Below are 23,268 nucleotides of genomic sequence, written 5' to 3'. Positions count from 1 at the left end.
TATTACTATTAACAGTTTTTTTTTCATTAATAAAGTGGAAATTCCAAGTTGCAAGTGTTAATCCTTAAGGGGTATCTCACACGACACTGCGCACCGACGCGATTGGCTGTTAACCAGTTTTTTAGGTAATATTGTTGTATGTTATTTCTCGATCTGGTGTTTGTTGTCCTAATCGCGGAATAGAAGAAGGAGGTTGAAAGGCCGAACTGATGCCATATAAGTAGGAGCGCTTTCCTATGTACGGAGCTCCGGATGAATTTGAATTTGAATAATGATGAATTTATAAATCTGAATTGATGGAATTATATATTGTTAGTAGTTACGATAAATATATTAGATATTATTACTAATTTATTACCTATTGGTTTCAATACTTATTAATTTATTTATTTTTGTTGATATTATTTTTAAGACTATTGTCTAATGCATCCTGTATGACGTATAATGAATATTATAATAAATGATTTGATTTGAAAATCCATACTAAGATTATGAATGCGAAAGTGTATGTGTGTGTCTATTTGTTTGTCCGTCTCTCACGGCAAAACGGAGCAATAAATTGACGTGATTTTTTAAGTAGTGATAGTTAATGTGATGCAGAGTGACATAGGCTATTTTTCGTCTTTTATTTTAAACCCCCCACTTTCCAAAAACGGGGGGCGGAAGTTTGCTTGGAGCATTCCGCAATTTTCAAGGTAGAAAGCTAAGAATTGGTATGCGGACTATTTTTGATTAACAAACAAAAAAAGTACATCATTGTTTTTTAGAAATCTGAGAAGTAGTAGCGTGGCGCTATCGTGGGGTTGAAACGGCGACAGCGGTTCTCGTACAAAATGCGCGTTAGGGCTATTCCAACCTTTATTCTTTTATGCCGTGGTGCGCGGCATCGTGTGAATATTGCCTAACGAAACATTAAGGAAAGAAATATATACAAAATACTTACACAAGTTTTTACGGCATATAGGTATTCGAAAAAACGTATCAAGTTATGTCATTAACATAAAAGATATTTTATTATTCATTTAGCCTTCTTTTTTGAATATTTTTTGATTCTGCAAAAACCAGACTTGGGATTGCCTAGCGAAGATTAGGTAAGTGAACCCGGAGATAATGACGAAGGAAATAAATAATACACGTTTGTGTTGATAGTAAAGTGGACAGAAACATGTTATCCGTTGAGAAATTCATTAAGCATTGCGAAATTTTCAAAGTAAAAAGCTAAAAAATGGTATGCGAACTATTTTCTTCTGACAAAAAAATAGTGCATCGTTTTTATTTAAATGCCCCCAACCTTTCAAAGTGGGGGTAACATTTTATATATTTATATAGACTTTTCGCAGTTTTTAAGATAAGAAGCTAAAATTTGTAGGTACATTGGAAAAGGGGAACGTGTTAACGCGAGCGAAGCCTCGGGCAAAATATCCTTTCAGGTTGATTTACTGAAGAGTTTGGACTGAAGAGTGGGAGATATATATTATGTATTTAGAATAAATACGTCCCACTGTTGGGTATATACAGAATGGCCTTGAAGTTCACGTTCAAAATTATAAATTGTATAGAGGGGATTCATTGGCTACCAGAAACCGTGGCTGACTTTACAAACTCTGCAGTTTTTTGCTAAGATAATTTGCGTCTTATTGACAATAGCAAAAAATCAGATTTGGTAAAAAATTCAGATACGTCAGTTAACGACGTCAGCGTCTATATTTTCAGCGATTATTTACTGTTAAGGAGATATGACCTATTCTGAACCTTTTTCTAGAATTTCTACCTTACTTCAGAAATCATTATTTTGTCGCTATCTCTTTCTTAATAATTATTTTATTTGTATATATCTTATTTCGATATCTACGCTAGTGATACACCACAAGGCTAAATGAATCATGAAGAAGATTGCAGTAATATTTCCCGTAGGTGTTTGAAACGCGAATAAAATCCAATAAAAGCCATTAAGTTTATGATGATACGGTTATATCATTAATGATAATACCTACAGGTATCTGTGTGATGGTCTAGTGATCATAATACACGAAGTTCCAAGAAATATTTGTAAAAATAATAATTCTAACTATTGTAAAAAATAAGTGTACTTTTTTTGCCGTAACTTATTGTAGATTTGCCGCAGATGGCATTAATTACTTGGCCGGACAAATGGGGAGCGCTGAAGGCTCTCACCCAGTACATCATTTAAGACAACAGGCCTGAGGGTGCTCAATTGGGCGCGAACCTCTGCTCAGGGCGTCGTCTGAGAGGAAAAATATTTGTAAGAAATAATGGACCCTAGTGGGTTGATAGCGATAAGCGCTGATTGAGGGAAATCGTCGACCACGCCGGCGGGGTCGGTATCGGGGTCCTGAAGTGTTTGGTGTCGCGAGCTGATTGGTTGCCTCTATGGCTAGAGTAATCGGGTCGTCGGGATCGTATATTACGTCCTTTGAAAGTGTACCAATTCTATAAAAGTAGAGAGTTCTGTGAAGCATGGGTACTCAGTTGATCTAACTAACTCAATTGTAAATATTGTCGGGAGCTTATATTATGTTATGTTATGCCATTTCTCAATTGGTACGTAAATTGATGTAATGTTGATAAATCTATGTTGAGGTTTAACTTCCTTGTTTCATTTAAATGTAAATTCTCTACACGATTTATATTTATTGATTTTATAACAGTTAAATTGTATTTAAAGGGTTCTTGATAGGATGTACAGTCATGAAAAGTTACTGTAGTCCGGTTTGCATCTTTAATAAGGACCGCCGGTTCGAACCCCGGTAACCGACTTGCACCAATGAATTACCTACTAACACAGTTGGCTCGACCATTATGGCTGCGATATGGATCACCATCTATCGCGTTCATCTGATAGAAAGATCATCTTAATTTTGGACAATCAGGCGATCCGCCTGTAATGTCCTAACTAAACTAGGGATCAGAAAGTGATTTTTCTGATATATCCCCACCGGGATTCAAACCCGGGGCCTCCGGATTGTGAGCACAACGCTCAGCCACTGGACCACGGAGTCCGTTGGATTCTTGATAATATTTAACTTGCTTGAAAAAATCGAATCTAATCTGGCTTACAAGATCCTACTGCTGGGCAAAGGCCTCCCCTTCCTCTTTCCATTTTTCGCGGTCCTGTGCGTATTCCGGCTAGTCCCTTGGGCAAGCGTCCAAGTCGTCGCGCCATCTCTATCGACACCCAATGCATAACGATCCGTGCCCACCGCTCAGGGTGCATGCGACAAACATGTCCGGCCCGATCCCACTAAGTCTGGTGGCTTTACGTCCTAAATCAGCGATTCCAATTTTTTTACGTAGTGTTATGTTTCGGACTTCCAAAAAATATAATATTTTAAATGTAACTGGCACTCTCAGTCAGAGTTACGAAAGTACGCTATATATATACAACGGCGCTACTCTACGCTTTATGAATGAAATTGCATTTGCCATTAAATTTCAGGGTTATTATTATTATTAATTTAAAAAGATTTCTTACATTTATCATGGACATACCATTCACTGAGGTACATTTCGTCATTCTCTTAATAAGATTAAATAATTCAATATTGCCTTTCTTAAACAATGCGCTTATATGTCAATGAGTTTTATTCTGTCTTTATGTAGTAATCAGAATTTCATAATTTATCTCTGACCTAGGAATCTATTGGGTAGTAACCAAAGTCAAAGTTTACTAAATAAAGACAGATGTAAAGGTGACAAAAAACATTTTATTTTTTCTATTTAAATTATCTATGAATTTTAATAAAGAAAAATGAAATAATAATTGTGACATTTTGACACGTTTTTCAATGACGACCCAGGTTCCTTTTTCATTACAAATTCCATAGTAATTTCGTGGTTTGACGTTTAGTAAAAAGTAACTGATTTAAAAGTTGGAAACTTTTTATTTACAATTATAATTAATGCACGGTATAATAATAAAAAGAAACCTGTCATAATAATATGATAAAAACTGACAAATGGGATGCTTTTGTCAGATTTATTTTACGGCAATTTAAAAAAATTAGATATTTATCAAAGAAATTGTATTTGTCAGCCGATATTACAATTTTCTTTAATCAATAAAAATAATGTAATTAGTATTTTTTATCTGTACCTAGTACTATTGTTTGTTACATACCTGAGGTATTTTTTCGATATATTTCAAACCATATGTAAATAATTAGATTCTGAAAGAGGTTTTATTTATTCCAGTTTGCCAATTTTAAAAACACATAGTGACACCTATTTGCATAGTGATGTCCTTTATGTCTATACTAGCGAAGAGATCCGTAATGTTATGACGTCATCTTATTTTTTTCATCAGTTCAACGCTATTTGACTAGGCATATTGACTATCTACCAGAATGTTTGCGAAATGGTTTATATGCTTAAGGTAATTATTAGTTTATTAGCTAAGGACCAAAGTCGAAGAAACTTTACAGTTCACATAGCGCGTAAATAATTACATTTGGTTTTATCAAATAAAACACCTTACGGGCGCAAATAAGTGTACCTTACTGTTTAGGACCTAATGTCCTTGTTTGCACACTTAATTAACAAAATAGTTCGCTAAACGACAATAATTAGTATGTATGTGTATATAGGTGTGACTATATAGAATTCCCAAAAAAAAAACCTACTATATATTTGCACCGAACAATCAGTTTTTATTTGCTTCATAATTACGGCCTTTAGCAGAGCACCTTTTTTGCAGTGACTTATAGTATATTTGCCGCTTGGTATTAACTACTTGGCCGGACAGCAGAGCACCAAATGATTAGCGTCAAAATGGCGTGACCACTTGCTTAATGTTGAAATTGCATATTGTTAGATAAGTAATGGTGCTAATTCCTGTAAATACCATCTAATTTTATTTTAAGTTATATCTGTCATTTTCTTATCCGCCGAAAAAGAATGGGACGGGTAATCGACAAGCATATTTTTTATGGAACACACGTCAATTTTAAGCACAAATCTAAACCAACCGTCTAAAAATTTTACATTAGTCAATAACCCGACACAGTTAAGTAGACAGCACGTCAAACAAATTGCATACCAGCGACGTACCTTTTTGATTCGCCCGGGTTATGCATTCATTTACTCATGCTTCCTAAAATTAAGAGCTGAGAATCATCCGTCCCTTTCCTTTTCGACGGATATGAAAATGACGGCTATAACTTAAAATAAAATTAGGCGCTATCTGCAGGAATCGGGGCCATTATCTAACTAATAACTACTACCAATAACTAACTAATAGATAATTATGAGATTAAACGAACTTACCTGTAAGTAAAGTTCTATCTCAATTATACGAAGCTCCTTGTTCGAGAGGTATTAATAGTGTAGTCTACGTCTTATGCTCCAGCATCGTCACAATTTTCAAAGCTCATATCCAAAGCAAAAAAAAGTTAGTGAGCATAAGATGTAGACTACACTGTTAATACCTCACGAACAAGGAGCGAGTATAATAGTATCTACATAGGTACCTAGGTCAGGTTAGGTATCTGGGTAGATAGGTTATGCTACCTACCAGTACTATTTGATACCTAAACTAAAAAATCTAGAACCTTTCTCTTTCAAAACATATACACGTTAAACTATCCCTAATAATTCGAATATACACGTTAAAATAAAGCAAAATTATTAAATTATTCAGTGTTCATTAATGCCTAAGTAGGTACCTATTATTATTTTATCTTATAAAGCTCTTTTTTGTATGCAAAAACGAAGTGCGCAAATCACTGGCGTAAGTGTTAAAAAACTACATAGTATTTTCCTAAATTAAGAAACAAGAAAAATATGACAAGTATACAATACTATCAAACGAAGATAGCAAAAAGCTCTTTGATAAGAAATAATAGTACTAATAGACGCGAACGGAATTCGGGGAATTTTTCGCAGAACAAAAATGAAGTATGCTTTAATAGACTCCACGTGATTAATTGAGTATAAATTAAAATTAATTACTTGTCTACCATATTACACACACATTATATTTTGTGTGTAGGTAAGAATTTCTGAGAAGTGTTTCATACTTTATCGAGGGCGATTTTTCTTTAACTTGAGAGCCTTCAGCGCTCCCCATTTGTCCGGCCAAGTGGTTAATGCCATCTGCGGCAAATCTACAATAAGTCACGTCAAAAAATAAAAAAGGTATTCTTCCTTTTCGCCCAGTGACACGAGCAACACCAAATATTGAACCAAACGTGCTCGCGATTGGTTGACAATGCAACCATTCGACATTATGCAACAAAGACATTGACCTTAGCTGAATGGACCATTGTCTTAGTCCAAGGACTGGGTTACTTGGACAGGACCAGACCGCATCCGTATGTATATAGATTGTAGACCTCACTAATTAGGATTTCGTTTATGAGTACTTTCTATGCTACGTTCACCAAAAACAATACAGATGTCGTTGTGCAGCTTTAACGGGATAATTACCTATTCTCTCATTACTCGGGTACATATACGTAATTATTCCAAAATACAATGTAATGGCAGACGCATACATAAAAATAAACACAATCACAATCAATCACATCACATCATGTATAGAATTATGTTGCTACCTAATTTCCTTCTCTTTAATTTGATCAGAATAATAATAATTGTGCCTCGGTCATCATTTAAATATTTATACTTAGGTACGCAAAAACAATAACAGCCTCCGTGGTCTAGTGATTAGAGCGTTAGGCTCACGATCTGGAGGTCCAGGTTCGATTCCCGATGGGGACATTGTCGAAATCACTTTGTGAGAATGTCCTTTGTTTGGTAAGGACTTTTCAGGCTTGAATCACCTGACTGTCCGAAAAAGTAAGATGATTCCGTGCTTCGGAGGGCACATTAAGCCGTTAGACCCGGCTATTAGCCGTAAAAACACCTCCACCAACCCGCATTGGAGCAGCGTGGTGGAGTATGCTCCATACCCCCTGCGGTTGATTGAGGGGAGGCCTGTGCCCAGCAGTGGGACATATATAGGCTGTTAATGATGATGATGATGATCCAAAAACAATGATCTCTCTAAGAAATGAAAAATAGTAAAGTAGAATAGTTCAGTAATAGTAATAGTGTGTTAGTAGTAGTAGTAGTATTTCTCCTGTAAATTTCTTGTAAAAGTACTTAATAAAGTGTTTTATTATTATTAATAGTATACGTGGCTAAATTATCATCACTAATTTAAAGTGTAGCATTCTCCATACTACTTTTTAGGGAAAAAATAGGGCAGTGGTTTCCCTCTTGCCTTCCGCCCAAAAAAATATTAATAATTTAAATTAAAAAATGCTAAATTATGGCTAAAATATAGTAGGGTCAAATTTAATACATGACATTTGCTGATTATAAACTATAGCCGGCAAAGTAAAATAAACCTTATATTATGAGGTTAAGGAAACATCAACCTAATATCTGTCGATTTCCCTCCGCCGAATCTTATTTACCAAGATTATTATAGTTAGTCTTCAAATATAATGAAGGCACACATTCACACAATAAATACGCAAAGACAACTTCGTTAGTATTAGCTATGCTAATCACTGTTGACTGTGTGTGGTACGAATTCAAACATTTGAATTTTAATGCCTACTATACATTATCGACGATTAAGGACGAGCATGATCGTGTAGAGAGTATACTCGGCTGTCGCCTACTCGCCCATCATCGTCTATAACCGCTTGCAGACGAGTTTGATCGTGTTCGCCCGAGAGCGTCTGTAATCGCCGATAGTGTAGATGAGGCATGCGATTCACGAGTGAACTTCCTTGTCGAATTATATTTACTTTATGTACCTTTAGCAAATAGGACTAACAGATTGACTTATGTTACAGGTAACTACACACCACTGTTTATCCTGTAATCTTTGTTAAGGTTCTTCTTTTCTCCTCTCGTGTGAGTTTTGGTTTATGACCAATGTCATCAACCATCAGGGTTGATCAAGGTTGTTATTGCGCCGCCGTGGCTTATGTGACGATTACACACTTACTTAGGCAAAACTTGCACTGATGAGGTATTTATTATTCATTTATCTTAAGTGCAGTTATTACTAATACAGTTGGCTCGACAATTATACACGGCGATACAGCTCACCACCTTACACGTTGGTCTAATAGGAAACTCTTTGAGGTGTAGGGTACTCAAGTCATCGTCTACGAAGACTGAACACACCCAAATGTAAAATTAATGATAAGGTATATTCGAAAAACATATTAGTGGATCCCTTTTATTTACCAGAATTTTCGGAAAATACTTTATACGTAATGCTATAGACATTGGTCAAAAACATATTATATTTCCCTTATTAAAGGTGGCAACCCTAGCACTCCCCAACCCGCAACGCTCGCGGTGCCGCAATTAGGTGGATGTTATTTTCTTTTGGATTTCTTTCTTTGTCTATTAAAGCATCTTTAGACGTAGGAATAGATGGCATTATATCGTGAAATTCTCTCATAGACCTCTCTATGTCAAGTTACATAAGGACAGCAATGTTATTAACGTCTGACGTCACATTTGTTTACATTTGCTCGGCGGAGCGTTTATACGATTATTAAGTCTCCTTCTGACATTACATGTGCAGGAATTTTCCAAAGTCCTCGAATCCTATAGCCCGTTAGAAATAGCTTGATTTTATTAAAAACAGTTTTGAAATATAGTATACATCTACTAGGGCTAATTTAATCGATCACATTTGACATCTCCTTAACTATAGTAATAAGGTTTTTTTTTCATGCTGGCGCCCGTTTCTTACGAGTCTAAAGCTGTAAAATGCGATGTATTAAATTGGCCCTACTTAGTAGAAAGAGTAAGATTTCAACCTACTGGGACTCGGGAATGTAATTTCGACATCGATTCGATTCGATTCGGAAATTTGATTCGTCTAATTCATAAAAAAGTCATAAAAAGTTAGAATGGCTGAAAACGATGAAAACTGCTTGTTTGTGACGGTGAGGTAAACAAAATATTTTTTAAAAGAAAACAAACCTTTGTTCTCAATATTACTAATTTAATTTTGTATAATTACTAATTTAACACAAGGAGATTCGCCCGATCCCGTCAATCTCGCATACTATGCTTCGGAACTGATCCCGAAAAAATAGACGAGTCTCGCGAGATCGTGATTGCATTCCCTAACAAGGACACACGTCGCAATAAAAAAATAAAAAAGAGTCATCGTCAAAAGCCATCAGGAATATTGAGAAAGAGTTTTGAAGTGACAGCTAATTAGGTAGGTAAAATATATATACATTTTTCTTTTATGGTCAATTGTCTGACCTTGGCCTGCCCCAAAAAGTATAATCATAATCCTTAATTAAGTAACTTGTTTTTTTTTCTTATAATTTTGGCGAAAAAAGCTGTTATGCAGCATAAACAATTTGTGCATGTCGTTGACCTTGGGTAATTTTTTTTGATAACTGGTCTTTCGAGTTAGTTGGATTGTCCCTAAAATTGGTTCAAGATTTTTAGGTACCTATTTATTGCAAAATTTTCAAATTCATATTTTTTCTTGTAAATATGATTAAATGTCAGTCACCTACAACATTAGATAAAGAAAAGTAGCGGAAGATAAAACATTTTTTTATTTAAAAGAAAAGACGTATTGAGCAGATCGCTAATAAAAAAACATAACTTATTTTATTATTATTACTTACCTAAGCTGTTTAATATTTTTACTCACTTAATAATTTTATTCCATTTGACGGACCTCCATCCAACCCTATCATATATTCGCCGCTATTAAATTAAAAAAAAAAAAAAACTATTAATAATTCGATCAATACTTGCGTCACATGAACAACGTCTTGTTTACACTTAACGACATAACAACTGAAATAATTACTTAATTGTCACTTACTAGGTTCTATTTATATGAAGAATTTTCTAGTTAATATTCATAGACTTACCGTTCATTTTTAATCTATATCTGTCACCGCACCCGATTTAGTGTCCGGACCACTTGTAAATTCTTTCACTAATTTAAAAATAAAATTCAAAAAAGTAAAATAAATTCACTTGAACACAATTGTATGAAACTATCACAGCTATTTACTTATTTATAGTTGATATTTAAATTTTTTTATCCGAAAGTTCTTTTTTAAATTTTAGGATTTTTAATTTCGATTCGCATCGGTTTGGCCGCGCCGCCAACGGGAAGCTGCGTCGACCGCGCGCACGTTACGTTCGATCAGTTCAAAATGCAAGATTCTTGCGCTTGCGCAGCCATAATAAACAATCGCTCAACCCAACCGCAACCCAAGATAAAGTTGTGACGTTTCGATTGTACGTGATTCTCTTGGTCGTCGATTTTGATAAGGCGCGTTTTGTCATCATGTGGACATTCTTTAGCAGAACGTTAATTAGTTTATAACCAAGGCTGATTAATATTTATATTTATTAATTTGTATTGAAAATAATACGGTATAATATGCAACAATTTAGTACGTATTTTATTCCATGCAACTTTGGCGATTAATATATAAGATGTTACAGTATTTGATCATTAGAGCCAGATTAAAAACACAATATAATTTTATATGTGAGGTAATTTAAACGAAACATTGAAACCATTTTTATGGAATTTGTATGGAAATAACATATAAGCAGACAAACGTAGTAGATGCCTCATTGTTACATAAATCATAATAAATATTCGAAAAAATATCAAAAAGAAAATAACGATTGATATTTTATCATCTATGATTACCATTTTCTATCTTTAAATTCATCCAAAAATTACTTAACAATTTTTGAGCGATTTCAACTCGCCTTCTAATTCGCCTTCCTTTCTTATCTTATCTTATCTAGCCTAAAGTGTCCCACTGCTGGGCAAAGGCCTCCCTCCATTTATTTATTTATTATTTATTTATTTATGGATCACTTACAGCTATGCACATTATACCATTTAGTTAGAACATAATTAAACAAACTAAAATAGTACTTATATGTTATTACAAGTGAACACAACATTCATCATAAAAAGAAAACAACATCTAGTCTGTTGAGACTAACTTCTCAACAGCTAAAATCTCACTGTTAATAACACTAATATATCATATTATTGCACTAGTTGGTATAAAAAACAAATAAACTACGTACACTAATTTAACAAATTTTTAATGGAGATAGAGTCTTGTCAGTTTGCTCTTCAGAGCTCGCTGTGAATCAGAAAATATATCTAGTTGAAGAGATTTCGCGTTCAAATCGTTATAGGATGCACATGCTCTGGATAAGGGTTGATGTAATCCTAAGTTAGTTCTACATCGTGGTTATGTGAACGTTTTTGTATCGGGATGTTGGCGATATCTATAGGGGACAGTTATGTTGATAGCGTTAACAAGCCCAGTACATTTTAATTTATTATTTAAAATTTTGTGTAAAAATATAAAGTCTGCAATTGTGCGGCGATTGTTTAAGGTGATGATTTTAAATAAATTTAGTCTTTGATAATATGTTCCTTTCAATCTTCACTCTTTTAATTTTAGATTACTAAATTAAGAAGCAATAATTAGAATTATCATGCAGACTTTTTTTGTAAAGATGCCGTTTGTGCTGTCCACGCAGTCATTAAACAAAATGCACTTAAAGTTCAATTGTTAAGGTCAAATCACATAACAAAAATCTATGGTCTTTCGACATCTTACTTTATTTTGGCCTCGCTGTTATGATGACGCAAATAGCCGTGCAAAGGTCAAAGTTTCGAGATGTTACAAACTTACACTTTTACTGTGGCCAATAAATTGTAAGATTTACTTTTCACACAAAACGATCTATTTCAATTCATACCAGATACCGGACGTGATTAGACAAAAAAAATGACGTTACTTTTTATAGTTAAAGATACATTAATTATCATTATCTACACTGGGTCTAGAACTCCACCTTTAAACAATTCGTCTTGAAAATAAAAGTGTGCAATGGAAACAACTGTCAAATAGCAAATTGATTTTTAGATAAAATTCTTCATCATCTCTCTAGCATTATCCCGTTTTTTTCACAGAGTCCGCTTACCTAACATGAAGATTTGACAGGTCCGGGTTTTTACAGAAGCGACTGCCTGTCTGACCTTCCAACCAAAGAAGGGAAAACCAGCCTAATACAAAATAGTTCACATACCTCCGAAAATGCATTTCTCGAGAATGTGGGTTTACTCACGATGTTTTCCGTCATTGCTGAGCACGTCATAATTATTTATGATCCAAACATGAATTCGAAAACAAATTCGACAATCATTGGTTTAGGCCTGTGCTGGATTCGAACCTGCAACCTCAAAGTGAGAGGCAAGTGTTCTACCAACTGGACTACCACGGCTCAAAGATAAAATTCTTCAATGAAGCTTATTTAGACCATCTAATCTCTTTTCTTTACATTTTCTGTAAACCGGCTGCACTGTTTAAATAATAGAATTGCTGTGTGTTTCCAAACCATTGAATTCCAAATATACTTTAAATTAAATGAAAAATATATTGCTACCTAAGTAAGTAGTGCTATAAATGCCAAGGCGCACTAACATTGTGTAATTTTGTCATTAATAATAAATAATAATATCTAAAGGATTATTACTAAGTATTGAAAATTGCAAATATATTTTTGCTCATTATTAATAAAATTACGACTTAAAATTGAAATAAGCGGCCTTCATGATACAGTAGATAATATATTTTATTTAAAAAAATGATACAAAGATGTACTTGATTGTATTATGTGTAAATATTGTTATGACGACGTTACAAAAAAAATACTTATTGTATCTCAACATAATGAATTGATAAACAATACTTCGCTGAAATAATACTGACAGTGATTTTATTATCTAGTTTTAGTTAGAAAAAGTAATTAAAATTTTAAGATTGCTTGAAACAGGATAATATTACAACGATCTGTAAAATTCAATAGAATTCCACTAAAAAAAGATGAACTATAGGAATGGACTATGAAATTCCATTTCATAGTCTCCGCTTACCCCGGTAGGAAATAGGCGTAAGTTTATGTATGATGTATGCTCTGTGTAAATGCGGGAGACGAGGTAGCCCAGTTGGTAGAAAGCTTGCCTTTCACTTTGAATTCGCAGGTTCGAATCCAGCACAGGCCCAAACCAATGATTGTCGAATTTGTTTTCGAATTCATGTTTGGATCATAAATGATTAACACTTGCTTAGCGGTGAAGGAAAACATCGTGAGGTAACCCCACTTCCGAGAAATGCATTTTCGGAGTTATGTGACTTAACCTGTATTAGGCTGGTTTTTCCTTCACGGGTTGGAAGGTCAAACAGGCAGTCGCTTCTGTAAAAAACTGGACCTGGCAAATCTTCAGGGTAGGTAAGCGGACCCTGTGAATAACGAGATAATGTTAAGGAGATGATGTCCTGTTTAAAAATATAACAAAGTCGCGCCACTTTTTCAGTCAGAAAAATAAGAAATGCCATGTAGAGCAAAGTGACGCTGATTTTACTAAACGATGTAGGTGTATTTTTTATTCTGTTATTTGCTAAAATGATTTGTGTCTTATTAACAATTATAATAAATGCAAATCAGTTTCGGCAACAATCTCAGATACGATAGTTTGTAAGATCAGTTACAAATGTTTATTTTATCCTACTCAATCAGTTAGAAAAAATATATTTACTAGTAATTACCAAATCACTCCAAAAACAAGCTGACAGACGTTTTTTATTGAAGTAAAGTTTACTTTTTAAATTATTATTATTATTTTTTAAAATAATGCATGTAATAAACCTACTCCTTATTTAAAAAATGATCAAATATTTTTAAATAAAAAGGTAAGTACATTTTTTTTAATTGACCCTGAAATGTGTGAATTGAGCAAGATTTTGTTTCTTAAAATGTTTACAGATAATAAAATTTCGATATCACATTTTTTTGGCTTTCGAAGGTTCTCTGCTTACGAATTAATTGATATCCGGTCGGTTTTTGGGCTGCATGTTGACATTGTTTAGTCAGTAGGTACAAGTTTTAACAGGGTAACAACCTATTACTATACGATACGATAAGCAAACGCCATAGGATTCCATAATAATATGCTTTCATCCTAACACTCTTGCTTTCTCCACATTCATCAATCGTCTCAAGTACGTCTTCCGGTTCAGAGTAAACTGAAGATACTAAAGTTAAAAAAAAAAACTTTAAAACATAGATATAAGACAAATTATGTCAATCTAATGACGTTACCAAAAATGAAATGTTTGTGTGACTGTCTTTTTGGGACTGATAAAAACACGAACGATGACAACTTTTAAAACATTGCCTTTTGATATAGATATTACTAGTTTTAAGTAGTAAATACAACATAGTTAGAAGCTTTCAGACAACCAGGTATCTCTTTTGGCAATATCCTAACTAAACTAGGGTGTAAAGGGATTTTTGTCGAGAATCGAACAGCCGAACGTTCTAATGACTAGATCACACGGTCATTATAAAAGTAGGTTTACTTTAATCACGCGAAGGAGCAGAATTCATTATATTTTTGAAAGATCATCATTCTCTAAGAATCTACAATTACAATTCTTCTATAAAGTATCTTAATACATTTTTTACACACAGAATATTTTTTTTAGAACAGAAAACATTTTCAGTAATACTTATTTTCTTTTTGCCATTGTGTATTCGATGTGAGTTATTATTTTATAAAATTTTGCTCTTTTCGAACATAGCGGTTTACATCTTCGTTAATAATCATTCCAAATGTTGGTGTATACAAGTTGGTGTAATCAGTCGTTGATCTTAAGTCTACTTACGTTAGTTCGTTAGAAATTAGTCTATAAAACAAATCTATATTAAAACCATTCTCTTTTTGTAGGTATTGGAATAATACTATCTATTATTATTTCATCAACGGTCATCGATAAGTATCAAAGGTCGAAAATGCTGTGCAAAGACAAGTAACAACTTCTTGAAAGTAAAAACTGCGTCTAGAAAGTACAGTTTTAGTACAAGGCTTTGTGGCTGCACGAAGGTGCACCCTGGGCAATTTACAAAAACATCCTTCGCTCGCAGATTGGCGAATCCTTTCACCACGATAGAAAGGCAATGCACAAGTAAATTCCAAAAGAGAAGAAGTTTTATTGAAAACACAAGTTTTTAGTAAACACTTTCATAAAGCGGATGAATTTGATAGACTCAAAAGATGAGACGACATGATAGACTCAGAAGAAAGAAGAAGAGAAGAAACTCTAGGCAAATATAATCGCGACCAAATTGAGAATCTAATTTAAGGAAAGGAGAGATTAAGAGAACTCTAAACCGGTGTAAAAGATTTTGATAAGAGAAGAGAAGCGAATCGTTTCCTATTATTTAATCAGAATTCCGATACCGTTTCTTTAAAAGGAATAATAGTGCGAGCTTAAACATTTACAAAATCTATGTGGTTTCAAAATCGTAACGTTTTATTTCTACTAGACTTTGTCAGCTGAAAAACATACTGTAAAAACGATGATATGTTTTTTTTTAATCGAGTTGGTGGAAGTCTAAAAAAAGTACCTATTTTATAATGTTCATTGCGAATTTTATGTTGTTATTAAAAAAACCTTTATACTTGAAGACACTTTCAATCTTGTAGAATGCAATGCAACCAAACCGCAAGGACGTTCTGGTTATTTATTGAAAACTGGCTTTTTGCCTGCGACTCTGTCCGCTTGGACTTTATATCTATACATCCGCTCCTATATCCGTTTCTGGGTTTCGATTTTAATATAAGCCCATCCTATTAGGAATAATAGGTGTGAGTTTATGTATGTATGTTTAGGACCATCCGTTCGCAATCGTCAGGTAATAAGGTAGTCACGTGGAAAATTAAAACAGTTGCAAGTTTATGAACGTCGTATATTGCACGGCTGAATTTAAAATGGTTGATGTGCTGGTTTTTGTTTGAGATCAATTTTATGCCATAATACACAATTTCCTGCTTTTTACGGAAAACAAGAGTAAATACCTTCACTTTGCAGCCTTCAATAGTTTAAGTTCCGTGATGCAAAACAAGATCTTTTCCCATTTTCATATTTATACCTACTATGTTATTTACGGGTATTTATGTATACTGATACAATCTTATTGAATCTTTAGGTAACAAATAGTTGTTACCTAAAGATTCAATAAGATTGTCATAGGACCAGATACATATATATGTATCTTGGTCTTATTGTTGACTAGAATAGGGAATTGGTTTTAGTGTAGGTATTTACTTTGACTATGTTATTATATTTTATTAACGTTGTAACTATTATATTAAATAAAATGTTTATTGCAAATAATACCAGAACATTCAACGTTTTAAATTATAACACGTTTCGCGACAGTTACTTACTTCGCTACATTTATATATACATACAGCAATCAAAACATAGGGATCTGCTTTTTTAATTTTACTCTTCGGTGAGCCCATATCCACGTTAAAATCATTAATTAACTTGTTTTCGTTCCGTGGACAATACAAACTGATAAGGATTTAATTTGAAGACTGGGTTCAAAATTCAAACTGCGGTACTTATTCCAGCTCTCCGATTACAAGTGAACAAAAAATACGGGCCGTAATAATTCCGACCAAACAGGTTTTGCTGTTAAAAAATACAACCTTAACAAAAACAAATCTTCCATAATATACCGTGCTTGCATATAGAAGTGTAGTTATTACACCATGGCTTTCATAAGGATGCGTGAAAAAACTTTCACGTTGCGAACAGAAGATTTTTATTGAAAGTCCAAAGGCAACTTTATGGTGAACTTATTATTTAACAACTGCGGGTAATTCTACGAGTATTAGTTGCATTGCAAGTTTCTTTCTAAAGATTTTTGACTCTACCAACTCAACCCCTTATTTATTTATTTGAACAAAAGAGAACAGACAAAAGAAACATACAAAGAAAACAGACAGTAAAGGTAAGCTTATATCTAAGAAAGAGACTTTTTCCAGCTGATCTACGTGACAAGGAGACATGCAGTGTATAATACTATAGATAGACAAGACATACCTACGTACGCGTACAAATTTTCCTTTTCTACTTATTTTCTTCTTCTTATATCTTACCACCATGCTACTTTTTTAGGGAAAAATAGGGCAGCATGGAGAGTATTTTACAGAAATGCTGCACCGACAAGAGCGTGGCTCTTAAATTGATGATGATGATATCTTACCACCACCTTAGCGTAATCCCGTTCTTCACAGGGCCCGTTTCCCAAACCTGAAGATTGATGATCCGGTTTTTTACAGAAGCGACTGCTTGTCTGACCTGTCTGATTTTCTAACCTGTGTCCAGCGTAAATTCGTGAATTCCATGACTATCAAGTGTAATAGACAATTTAAAAATCGATCGAGACATTTTTGAGACTAATGCATTGCAAATAAATTGGGTTCTGAACTTCAAAATGAAAACACTTAACCCTTTCACGGACAGAGACCATGGGTCATTGATGGTTCATAATAGGTAGTATGACGCCTTGGAATCGGAACGTGCATAGACGTTCTGTCCTTGAAAGTGTTAAGATAAGCTATACTACGACTTTATCCCAATAGGAGTACAATAGGAGTAACAGTTAAACCCATAAAAAGGAAAAAAAAAACATTTTTTTGCTCGACCGTCTGAAAAAAAAAATTTTTGCGATTACAAACTTATTTGTAGTTGGTAAACTAATCACGACCTATGTCGATGCATGAAGACAATAGTTTTTATACAGTAGTCAAAGACGCCCTTATGTTATCTTTGTTAATTTAAGGCAGTTTGTACAGAATCCTCGCTGCGCAAGGCCAATCTGCACTTGACAGGCTTTTTGAGTTTTTACGAGAAAAACGTAGGCCTGTTAAATTTGAATTAAGCCGTTGGTCTCGATTACTACCTACTTACTGATGTAAATAAGCAATCGTTACATGAGCCATGTAAGGGGCCTTTGGCGGCTCATTTATAACCTTTTTGAGTTTTTACGAGAAAAACGTAGGCCTGTTAAATTTGAATTAAGCCGTTGGTCTCGATTACTACCTACTTACTGATGTAAATAAGCAATCGTTACATGAGCCATGTAAGGGGCCTTTGGCGGCTCATTTATAACCCTGACACCAGGGTTGATGAGGTTGGTAATTCACCTCACAACCCACGCGATAGAAGAAGATGACATAATATAATTATTGTACTTCTTTTCACTTTAAACAAACAAAAAAACAAAGGGAGGTTAAATTACAATATTGACAGCTGGCCGATCGAAAATGTTTTTGAAAAAGAGCATTTCTTAATGAGTTAAACAAGGGAATGAAGGTCACTTATTTTTGTTTTTAAATATTTGCCGCCTTACCGATAAAAAATAAACAAACACTCGGTGACAAGTGAACAGTAAGAACAGCATAAATTATTATTTTGTTTATGTCGTGGCTAGATCATAGAATTGACCATTTCATGAAATGATCGACCATTTCATGAAATGGTCGTATTTCATGAAACGGCCAACTTCAACTGACCATATCGTTTAAACGTCAGCGTTTAATGATATTTCCATCCACGTTTGGCCATATCATTAATTTAGGGTGTCCATGATAAGTGGTGTAATAAAAACGCGAAATAAGGTAGGAAATAATGTATTACTCTAGTACAAAGTACAAAAATGTTTAAAAGTCAAATAAAAATTAAAAATTCATTTTCGATTAACGGAGTGTTGATGTAGTTAACATATACGCCGTAACTGCATCTCGCTTTGAAGTCGTCGTCATATTTTTGACACTATTTCATGCCATTGGTCATCATTCAGTATACTTTTCGTGTGTAAGATAAACATGCTGGCGGCGTAGGGGTGGCCCAAGGGCCACCCCCGCCGCACCCTAACCTACTGTTATGCCTTGTAAAAATTATAACAAAACACTATTATTCTAAAACAGAATTATGGATGCCTATTTATATGCGAATCAAATTTATACCAACAAATATTAGTCCAAAAATAAGTTATACTTAACAAACCAGTATTCCTAGATGTTATTATGGGAAAGTAATATTATGATAAAAAACGTTATGCAAAAAGGATTATGATAATTTAAATTATGACAAAAACATTTATGCGTTTTAATAGAATCCCGTTTCAAGTAGTTAATGCCATCTGCGGCAAATCTACAATAAGTCACGGCAAAAAAAAGAAACTTTACGGACATCGTCTATATTTTTCTTTTTTAAAATTAATATCTCTTCATTCGCAGTTTTAATTATATCATATTTTGAAATCCAATAATAGTCCATTGATTTACGTAGCGTGGTCACTCGACCTTCATTATTTGCCATATAACCTAAAAATAAAAATAAAGTTGTTGTCTACTGTTAATACGAGTTTTTCTTTTCACCTTAGTGTCAAAACATTGCTTCACTGCAATCTTCTTGTATTTGCTCATTATTATTCGTATTATTCGCGTTCACAAAAGAATAATTATTGTCCGCCGCCATTATGCAAAACAAAAACAAAGCGACACCAGCGCCACTACCGGTGGATAATGTTACTATTTTACGATATGATCGCTAACGTTTCGCCATATCATGAAGTAATCATGCATTTAGTTGGTCATATCGTTAAACGTTTTGTGTTCATTGATCTGGCCAAACCACATCATGATGTGGCCAACGAATGTTGTTCTATTTCATGAAATACGACCATTTCATGAAATGGTCGATCATTTCATGAAATGATCAATTCTATGATATGGCCACGATATTTATAAGTAAACCTAGTTTTTTGTGTTTTTGATATTGTGCTTTATGTTGTGTGGCGTCTTTCAATAATAAACGTTCCTTTCTTTCTTTCTATCTTTCTTACAGAAAAGTTAAATTAAAGCTAAGAGATCTTTTGAATAAGATATTAAAATGATTACAGATACGAATAAAATTTAAAAAGAAAAAAAAAATAGTGCTCGTTCTGGCTTTACCGGAGCTGTGGGTTCAAGTCTCGTCAGAGTCGAAATTTTGTTCGATTTATTTTTTTATCTTTTAGTTTATCTCTTATTTGCTTCAAAATTTTCACACACAAAGTTTTCACAATGCCCCGATGTTATACGAAACTACCTGTATTGTGTCAATATATACATAATTTTATACATTTCCGAAAAAACAAGTTGAACCATCGCGAAATGCAAACTGGTTACAGGAGGTCATGGACCTTAATAATGAACGCAGTCATATTAAAAAGAAAAAAAAAATACACACAAAAACTCACACACCATATAGGTCATATCTTCTAGACTGAGTTCCTGGTTCAGACTAAGGCCCAAAACTTTTGGTAGTTGCGGCTTCCGAATACATTCCGCTTAGAGCCGAAAAGTATCGGCGTCCGAAGGACGTAATATACGATCCCGACGACCCGATTACTCTAGCCGTAGAGGCAGCCAATCAGCTCGCGACACCAACACCAAACACTTCAGGACCCCGATACCGACCCCGCTGACGTGGTCGACGATTTCCCTCATTCAGCGCTTATCGCTATCGACCCACTAGGGTCGATTAATTCTTTCAAATATTTTTCCTCTTAGACGACGCCCTGAGCCGAGGTTCGCGCCTAACTGGGCACCCTCAGGCCTGTTGTCTTAAACATTGTACCGGGTGAGAGCCTTCAGCGCTCCCGTGAGCGTTCGGCTCACGGGAGGTGTCGGGTTTGGATTCAAGCGGGAATATATCACAAATATAACTTGGAGACTCCTAATTTGATTAGGATATTGCAAGCTGATTACCCGACTATTCTAAAGTAAGAAGATCTGTGGTTCAACGGGCACCTTAAGCAGTTACTCACGACTTCTGTTTTATAAAAAAAATATATAAAAAAACTCGTACATGAAAGTCAATTGTAATAAAGTCACATTAAGCCATGTCATCTTTGGCTGCAAAATAATATTTGACAGGGTTGGTTAGGTCGGTCATTGACATTACAACACACGACAGGTGAAGGAGTTCTTTGGATCGTTTAGACATAATGTACTGCAAAACCGAGGAACTCGGTGCGCAGCGGTAAACGCGCTCGGTCTGCGATTGTTGAAGTTAAGCAACTTTCGCAAAAGCCGGTCATAGGATGGGTGACCACAAAAAAAGTTTTCATCTCGAGCTCCTCCGTGCTTCGGAAGGCACATTAAGCCGTTGGTCCCGGCTGCATTAGCAGTCGTTAATAACCATCAATCCGCACTGGGCCCGCGTGATGGTTTAAGGCCCGATCTCCCTATCCAACCATAGGGAAGGCCCGTGCCCCAGTAGTGGGGACGTTCATGGGCTGATGATGATGTACTGCAATTATAGAAGGGATATAGCGCCCACACGGATGCATGTTAAAATACCTTCCTTTTCAAAAAAACCTTAACACCTAGCAAGTTCACCTATATTTTGTAAGGATTATCAAAAAAACATAAATACTTTTATACGTACTAGAAATAAAAAACAAAAGTCATTTTACAGTCGGAAGCCATGGCAGCCCAGTTGGTAGGCTTGCCTCTCACTTTCAGGTAAGCGGACCATATGAAAAACGGGATAATGCTAGGCGGATTTAGAAATTGCTCTATAGCAATAAGGCCGCCCAAATTGTACTGTATTCATGTGTTATGGATTGTTGAAATTTTAGTTCTGTGCAATATAAATAATAAGACAAATAGTACTAATAGTAAAAGTACTTAGGACAAAATATCATACGGAACTTCTTCTCGTGAGATCCTGACCGATCTCATCAACTCTGGAAACCACTAGTAGTGTCTGTAGTTTCCAAACATGTACGAATCCCCCTGAACCCCCCCCCCCCCCTCGGACTTAGAAACTAAACCCTGGAAACTACTAGATGTAAGTATGAACTTCTAGAAAGTACTAGTATTTTCTAGTGTGTTATTAGTACATTTTTGGAAACTACGGACACTCGTACTAGTACTTTCTATGTACTTCTAAGTATTTCTAAGTACCTACTAGTAGTTTCCAGGATTTTACTCGTACATGTTTGTAAACATCTGATTTCATTGATTGAATTTATCTATTTATAGTACGTATTTTATTAAAACAGTTTACTATAATATTCGGACGTTAATAAATATTTAAAATATCTTCCGAACACGACTTTGCATTTGGAATTACTATTAGTAATACAGGTTTTTTCCATGATAAAAGTATAAGAAAAAACAGCAGATGATGGTTTTATTTATATTAGGTATCTATTTATAATAATGCTTATTTTTATTAAATTTTAATAATAGCAAATAGCTATTTTTATAACAATAGCCATTTCGTTAGGTTAACATACATTTACACATTATTAGACATTAATTAATAATTAATAAGCAGGCCACAATTTTATTATAATAATACAATTTAAGTGTTCTGAGTCTGACCTAGTCCAAACGAACCCATTACACTAGCGGCATTGCCCCGTTGCACAGCCACTGACAGGCGTTGGACCAGGTAAGGCGCAGACCTAGGGTCACCCCCTCTGACTTAACACAACAATTATAACAATTAATATGGGATTTAAATTTCAAGGCACATAAACACCATTATGGCCAATTCGACCAACATATTTTATGTTAATTTACGTAATCTTATTTTACTTGACCAACGGCTTAACGTGTCCTCCGAAGCACGGAATCATATTACTTTTTCAGACAATCCTGTGATTCAAGCCTGAAAAGCCCTTACCAAACAACGGACAGCCTCACAAATCGATTTTGACAATGTCCCCATCGGGAATCGAACCCGGAGCTCCAGATGGTGAGCCTAACTGTCAAACCACTACAAACACTGTTTATCTTTATAGTACAAAAATAATTTCATTTTCTCTTGGCTCTTTTAGTGATGATTAGTAAATAAACAATGTAAACTATATTTATGGCTATCTATGGGTTGACTTATTGATTTTTGCCTATACTTTTTTTATGGATTACAAACATAGCCTTATGTGATTGTATACGCACATAAATTATGCAGGCAAAACGTATTGTATATAACATGAGCTAACGACTATCTTCCAATAAGAGTAAGCATATATCCATCGCAAAATGAACTATGTATAGTCATGAGCAATATAATGTACCCACTTTAGGACTCTGTCGCACTAACATATTTGACATTTAGTGAGACTTACAGTTCAATTTGTCAAAGAAGTTAATGTGACATGGTACCAAAGTGTATACATATTAATGCTCGTGACCGTACCCACACCTCACCGAGCTTTCTGTTGTACCAACGTGAGAGGTGATGAGCCATATCGCCATACATAATGGTCGAGTCAACTGTGTTAGTGAAAACTGCACTTAAGATAAATTAAAAAAAAAAACAAAATTATAAT

The 23,268-nt window shown here is 34.6% G+C and overlaps 1 protein-coding gene across 1 annotated transcript in view; it reads right to left on the bottom strand.

Annotated features, from left to right (window-relative positions):
- Positions 1-10,196, bottom strand: part of LOC126366642 (elongation of very long chain fatty acids protein AAEL008004-like) — a 40,688-nt gene extending 30,492 nt beyond the window's left edge. The window contains exon 1 of the mRNA XM_050009836.1: positions 9,897-10,196. Coding sequence (XP_049865793.1) covers positions 9,897-9,903 — 7 coding nt within the window. The 5' untranslated portion in view covers positions 9,904-10,196. The remainder of the gene's footprint in view (positions 1-9,896) is intronic.
- Between the last annotated feature and the right edge of the window lie 13,072 nt (positions 10,197-23,268).

Source organism: Pectinophora gossypiella, chromosome 5 (assembly GCF_024362695.1).
Source record: "Pectinophora gossypiella chromosome 5, ilPecGoss1.1, whole genome shotgun sequence".
In the NCBI taxonomy this organism is placed as follows: Eukaryota; Metazoa; Arthropoda; class Insecta; order Lepidoptera; family Gelechiidae; genus Pectinophora; species Pectinophora gossypiella.
Note: the sequence above shows the minus strand (reverse complement) of the source record. Positions and strands in the feature narration are given on the sequence as shown.